The following is a 7,181-nucleotide window of genomic DNA, read 5'->3' on the forward strand; positions in this document are numbered from 1 at the left end:
TACTTGTCAATGTGAGTTGCTGGAATGCTGTCACATAAAAATGCAAATTCATAATAGAAATTGGGGATTCACCTGAATTTATCTCTCATTCTGTATACCCTATCTAGAACTTTTTAGATTGTTTTATGATTACACAGTATAAATAATATTCATTTACTAAGCCAAAGGATTTTCAACTCAAGGAATATATTACCTTAGCTGTCTTCGGCAAAACTTTTCGTGATTTTGGGTCCTCAATTCTCTTCACCTTCGTACTTTATTTGGCCTTTTTAACGTTTATGATTCGAGCGTCACTGATGTGTTCTTTGTAGACGAAATGCGCGTCTGGCGTACAACATTTTAATCCAGGTATCTACGATGAGTTTATTTGTAAATTAATATATTATATTAAAATAAAAACAAATTTTATTTGCCACAGATGGTTAAAAAAATGTATCAGAACTCCTTTCTATGATATATTGTTTTTTTTTTATAATAACTACTGGTGCCCCCTATACAATGTACACTAAGAAAACATATACATGAGCAAATCTTATGTAAATGCTAATTAAAATTGCAAAAAATTGGGACATCGTGGTTCCTGTATACATATGAATAGACCTTATCGCTATTTCGGAATCTGCGACACTAGACCTATTGACGTCATACAACAATTACTTTTTCTTTGTGGCGTTACACATTTTCAATTGTGACGTCAAAATTTTACAGGAACCTTTGTGATGTCCAGTAATGGCGGACAAATAGCAATTAGGTGAATAAAGTTCCGTGTGCGTTTTGCAGTGTATTGGATCGCGAATCATTGTCTATAAATCGAATCGTTGGCTTAAATACTAAAATCCTTCGCCTTCTTAAAATCCTATTGTATCAAATGAGTTTTGTAATACACTGGCGCAATAAAAGTGATTCATTTTTAGCTAACAATACAGTAACAACATAAACACCACAATATAATGACAACAGTTTCAAGTTATTCAAAACACTCGGCTTTCAAGCATGCATATCAGGTACGATATACTTTGAAATATTTTCATCTAACAGGCCTTCCATAGGCTGGGGGACATTCCAACATATTGTGTCCTCTCCAGTAATCACGTTTTGTTTCTGGTCCAAATTCGTGTAGAAACGATAAGCATGACCATCTCCAACTTCCAAGAAATGACCATGTTCATTACCCTGGTTATCCAATGTAATCTGGAACAGCTTTGTCGATTTGTGTACAAGTTCTCCTAAAACAACACAATTTACAATAAAATTATGTGACAACCAAAGCTGAGGTTAGTAATTTTCAGTATTTCTATAAGAATGACTGTAATATGTTTTCTGTCTATGAAGAAATAACAACAAAAATGTGATGCACACTGAATAACTCGCGTATTCTTTATAATTTATTCTTAATTCCATTTCAAGGCGTAAATCATGATAAAACATTGATGACGTCACGGTTACATGACAAATGGATGTCTATTTGCTAATAGATAATAGACAAAAAACTTTTTCAGCCAATCAGAAGATGTGTTACATCCTAAATTAAATTATTTTGTAATACTGGTACTAACATGACACATGAGATATAAAAACCCGCCACATAAAATTGTGCCTGTCCCAAGTCAAGGACTTTTTTGACTAAAACATAATCCGTGGATTACCGAAGTCGTTTTTTTACACCTAGCAGAAAAGATAATTTTCTGTACATTCTTTTATAAAAAATAAGTATCTTAAATGTCTTTCCTTCTTAAGCAATACCGAAATATTAAACAAAAATATCTGTACTAACATGACACATGCGATATAAAAACCTGCCACAAAATCATGAGCCTGTCCAAAGTCAAGGAACTTACTACTTGACTAAAACATGAAAATGGGATTACCGAAGTCGTTTGACATCTAGCAGAAAAAATAATTTTCTGTACATTCTTTTATAAAAAAAAGTATCTAAAATGCCTCTCCTTCTTAAATAATACCAAAAATTAAAAAAAATTTCTGTATTTGTGAAGAAAAAAAAATTAGTACCACATACAGCCTTACTATATGATAATAGCATTTTGTTATATCATTGTTATAAAGTTCCTCACCAAGTACCCCTGATGCAAACTGTGATATTCCTGTCTCTTTTTCTATATAGATGTTCAAGTAACTCAAGGCCATGTTTGTATCCTGTTTCATATGTCGTCTGATGGTAACGATGATGTCATTTCCAAAGTCAATTGTCATAGTTCTGTCATGGCGACCAACAAACTTGACGATTATAGCAACATTTTCCATTCGAAAAACGTCTTTGTCATCCCAAGATAGGGATGCAGCATTGAAATAAATGCTACTAGGTTTTACTAATATTTCCACAGATGGCGCACGTAAAACAAGTTCACCGAAGAATGTTTTCAAGTCTCCGTGTTCATTTCTAGCTGTCGATTCCACAACTCCAGCATTAATAGTAACACCTTTAGAAATATTAAAAGGAAAAAAAAACATAATATGTTTTGTTATAGTTTGAGCTTTAAAACTGGAGTGAGAAATGAAAAATATGAAACTGTATCTATTTTAAAATAAAAAGTGTTCTAAATACAGAAATTTTGGTTTTGATAGAAGACAACTAATAATTATTCAATTGGTATTGTACCGAGCGATTTAAATAAATCGCATTAGTGATACCAAGAATGCTGAGTATCAAAAGAATTGTATCAGGACCATAACTACCAACATGGTTGCTTAAAAAGACGTGAATGTCATATCAAAGTAAAAGTTATAACTTTCTTCATCTAGTCGCAAAAAAAATAATCTCGAAATATGATTAATGGTTTTTATGGGAACATTAAAGGAGAAGGTATAATAAGGCCGCCTTTTTTTTTCCCTTGATTTTGAAAATCTTGGAGTATTTCAAATTTATCAAATAACATTCTTCTTAGTATGTAGTCTTGTATGTTTTTTTATTTTTAGTTCATTTATATGTTTCGGAGTTTAGTGTGACGTCTATTTTCGCTGGACTAGTACACATTTTTGTTTAGGGGCCAGCTGAAGCTCGCCTCCGGTAGCGGGATTTTCTCGCTGTATTGAAGACCCATTGGCTGTTTTCTGCTCTTTGGTCGGGTTGTTGTCTCTTTGACACATTCCTTATTTCAATTCTCAATTTTATTCAGATGTTTATAAGACATTAGTCTGTCAGATATCAGTATTTTTTAATTTTGTATAACATATTTACAGTAGAGCTTCAAACTTCAAGTTTTTAGTGCAAACTGCACACAGACTGCTAAAATAACCTCGTTGTGAAATTTTGAATATAATATTTAGATATGAGCCAAGGCTTTATCCACAAATATAATTTGACACACAATTTATGCAATTTAAATGCGGCTTCCCATAACATTCGAGTATCTGATCACATTACTTATTTCTATGTTATTTTTTATTAAAACTTGAACTGTTATGTTTTCATATTTACTAAATTGTTGACGAAGCCAACATTCGATTTTGTTAAAGAAATGTTAAATATTTGACAATTTGAAGGCTTGATGGTAAAATATAATGAAACATAAACTATATATATTCTCAGATTAAAATTTACCTTAATCTATTCATTACGACTTTTCATTGAAAAACGCATTCTTGCATTTAATATCTCCTTCATTGATGTTTTTTTATCAATTGTTGGTATATAAGCGTCCAGTGGGAGACATTTGATATATGCTAAGAACACGTACTGATTTTGAATAAATTATCAATCAGATGTAACTGGAGATAAAACAAATCGCATGTACAACTGTAATAACGGTTGGAAATAACTATAAAAACTGTATAAATGGCTTGTGTTTGTACATCCTTTTTCAATTAACACGGGTTCTTTTTCTATACCTCTCTGATGTCGTGTCAGTTTCATTTTGAACTATCTCCCAATGTAAAATCAAACGTTGATTTTTATCTACATTACTTACTTCATAAATATATTATTTACGTAAGAATTTCAATACTTTAACTGTCCTTTAAGGGAATACAGATTCTTTGGAACTGAACACTGTACACTTAATTTTTTCGCACAACTTTTTAAGCGGGGTAACGTACGAATGCAAGAGGATAACAAAACAAGGAAACATTTAAAGTACTGTACCTGACACTGGGTCTTTCAACAACTGGAGGATCTCACCATTCTTTGTTTTAATATTAAAGCAAACGGGTAACTCTAGACCCTTCATGCGAACCATAAAGTGTGGATCTCCGCCAGCTAAAATATGATACACATTTCATAGTTAAATATTATTGTTTAATAACATATTTTAGTATGTATATTTGAAGTTTTCAAGCCGTAACATCTTTAAAATATTAATATAACATAACACAGTTATAAGGCATTCTAACAAAATATTCCAAAGTTTAAATAGGAATAGCAAAATATGGCGTTAAAAATAGCTTTCTGCAACAAAAAGGCAAAATGGCTACTCGCATTCAAACTGTTGTATGCTCTTGCTTAACTAAGATTTTGAATATCATATAAACGCATCCTCTATTTCATTATTGTTTCAATCTTTCTTTGTTACCTGTGACATAGAGCACAACAACCATTGCAGAAAAATACAATTTTTAATATTTGATCAGAGTTACTACAGAAAACCGAGCAAATAAAGTCATGAAACCGACTTCAGTTTAGGTATAATTCATGACAGATATACTCCTTAAAGGGGCATTAGCTGCCAAATTCATTTCAACTTATTGACTCAAACTCTTAAATTTTATATATATCACACTAAATATTACACCAGAATTATAAAAGTTTCATACTAGAAAACAATGAACAATGCATGAAATCGTAGTAAAGTATCAGCATATCGTGCGTATTTTAGAACTAGACGCCATCTAAATGATCACCGAGACTACCCACGAAGACTTCTTATGGTCATGTGGTCCGATATAAACTAAGTATAAACATAAATAGACAGACGAAAAGTTGTTTGTCTATTTGTATTTATGTTTAGTTACCAATGACGATGATTTTTCAAGTCCCCTTTACAAATAATGATTGCTTGAAGTTTGAAACTTGATCTAATGGTTGCTATATGTCTTATATCTCTATTGCCGAGTAGTTGAATTTCAGTGATGTGGAAAGAAAATTCTGAATTTTATAATCTTAATCACAAATAAATGTTGTCCTCAAGTAAATACTAAATATGACGTTTCATTTTTTTAACTAATGATTGATGCAATCAAGACATTATATATATATATACATTATTGTCATCAATCAACACTGAAGTGCTTACATTTTTCTATGTTTTCTTACCCAATACTAGTAGTTTACATAAAGATAAATCTGATTAAAATATAGATCCTGTGTTCAAGCTTTGCTAACAAGGATCTGAAAACACTCCGTTTTACTTTCTGTTCTGGTAACTATTACATCAGCCAATGAAATTTCAGACTTCAAGTTTTTGAAGGTGAGTTACAATCCGACAAAACCAGAGAATCGCAGAAGGTCGTTAAAACAGAAAGTAGAATGGAGTGTTTTCTTGTCCTAGTAAGCAACGAAAGGTTGGACACAGGATCTGTATTTTAATAAGATTGCATAAACATTAATCTGACAATGCCTGTGTAGACTTCGTTACTGTATGTTAAAGTACCTCCACCACTGTAACTTCCTCTCGACAGGTCATACAACGGTAAAGGTGGTCTAAAAGCAGCAATCCCAGGTTGTCCACGGTGCTGTATCGAAGAACTTGTCATATGTGATCCAGAAGACAGTGCAACTAAAACAAGTAAAACTAGGAATTAACCTACTCATTAACGATACTTTTATTCTAGGATCGACGTTTGTGAAATATTTTTCGCTTATTAATTAAATCAGTGATTCATGTCGTTCGTTCACTTGTTGAAGGTAACTTGACAAATTAACAGATTTTTGTTCTAAAATGGAATAAGTTTACCACAAAGTCTTACTTTTTGCAATTGTAATTTGTAATCTGCCGTAACGTAGATATTATACCTCTTTCTTTGAAATTTACTAGATTTTGTAAAATATGAATTTGTTTTATAAATCATGAAAACATCTAGGCTATCAGTTTGTTGATATTGAAATCATACCTATGAAAAAATTCTTGTGAATACTTCAATTATCAGCAAATTAAAAAAATACCCATGTTCCAATATGAAATTAGGAAGTGCACCTTTTAATATTAAGTATTTAGCGTTTTTGTACATTATTGCTAGTTTTTTACTTTTTTTTGTCTGCTTTAATTCTGATTCTTCAAACGCCATTTGTCTATAATGTGCATCAAACCGGTTTGAAATAAATAAGACATGGTTTATAATAAAAAAAGACATTGTTTATAATAATTTCCTAGCTTCGTGATCGGCTCAAATGTGTTTCATTACTACCTAAGTTGAAATTAGTTTCCATATTTCTGTGAAAATTGTTGCAAAAACAAAAGAAAATTTAATTTAAAGGAAAACAAACTATAAATTGATAATATCTATTGTTCAGTCTGATGTTCATTATATATATGTAGAGATTCAATGTATTTAAAAAATAAATAGTACAAAAACTGTTTTAATTAACAACTAATATTGTAAAATTTCCGTAAGAAATAGTTCAATTTTTACTTCATTTCTAAAATAAATAATGTAAATGGAGGGGCCACTATTGCAGTAGCAGGAACCAGATTTGTCAGATTTTTTTTTTTGCAAAAAGAAGCTGTGTATGTACAAGTGATGCAAGTGCTAGTGTGAATTTTCTTTTCTTCCAGAGCATCTGTGTTCACCCACCCATCCGAATTTGGTTGCATTTGTGTTATTTTTATGTTAGCCATGGTACTGCTGTTGGTTTTTTTCATGTATAGTTTTTGATGGCAGCATCGGTATCTTCTTCCAAGTGTTTCATTAGGGTGTGTTTGTATGAAATTTAAAAAATAATTGTTCTTACGTTGAGCATCTTCATTCTCTTCGAATGATCCGACATCTTTTTCATCAGGTTTTGTAACGACCATGGATGTCAAGGGTGTAACAAACTTATACTGTAAATAAAAAATTATTTTAATTTGTAGTGTTAAGGTAACCTATGCCATCTTACTCTATTCTATTTATCAAAAAGCCTCGTAAAAAATACATTTAAAATTATAGTACTGTAGTGTTTGAATAGCAATTTTAAGTAAGATATGTTTAATTAACTCATAAAAAAGATACCATGCTGTTAATAGTAATTA

General features: G+C 31.2%; 1 protein-coding gene across 1 annotated transcript in view; it reads right to left on the bottom strand.

The window, feature by feature from the left end:
• Nucleotides 1-348: 348 nt before the first annotated feature.
• LOC127700032 (inter-alpha-trypsin inhibitor heavy chain H3-like) overlaps nucleotides 349-7,181 on the bottom strand; it is a 28,594-nt gene continuing 21,761 nt past the window's right edge. Inside the window, exons 8-12 of the mRNA XM_052203479.1 lie at nucleotides 6,902-6,992; nucleotides 5,604-5,729; nucleotides 4,100-4,213; nucleotides 2,073-2,438; nucleotides 349-1,226 (exon numbers count right to left, since the gene is read on the bottom strand). Of these exons, the coding sequence (XP_052059439.1) occupies nucleotides 988-1,226; nucleotides 2,073-2,438; nucleotides 4,100-4,213; nucleotides 5,604-5,729; nucleotides 6,902-6,992 (936 nt within the window). The 3' untranslated portion in view covers nucleotides 349-987. The remainder of the gene's footprint in view (nucleotides 1,227-2,072; nucleotides 2,439-4,099; nucleotides 4,214-5,603; nucleotides 5,730-6,901; nucleotides 6,993-7,181) is intronic.

This window comes from Mytilus californianus, unplaced genomic scaffold (genome assembly GCF_021869535.1).
Source record: "Mytilus californianus isolate M0D057914Y unplaced genomic scaffold, xbMytCali1.0.p SCAF_47, whole genome shotgun sequence".
Lineage (NCBI taxonomy): Eukaryota > Metazoa > Mollusca > Bivalvia > Mytilida > Mytilidae > Mytilus > Mytilus californianus.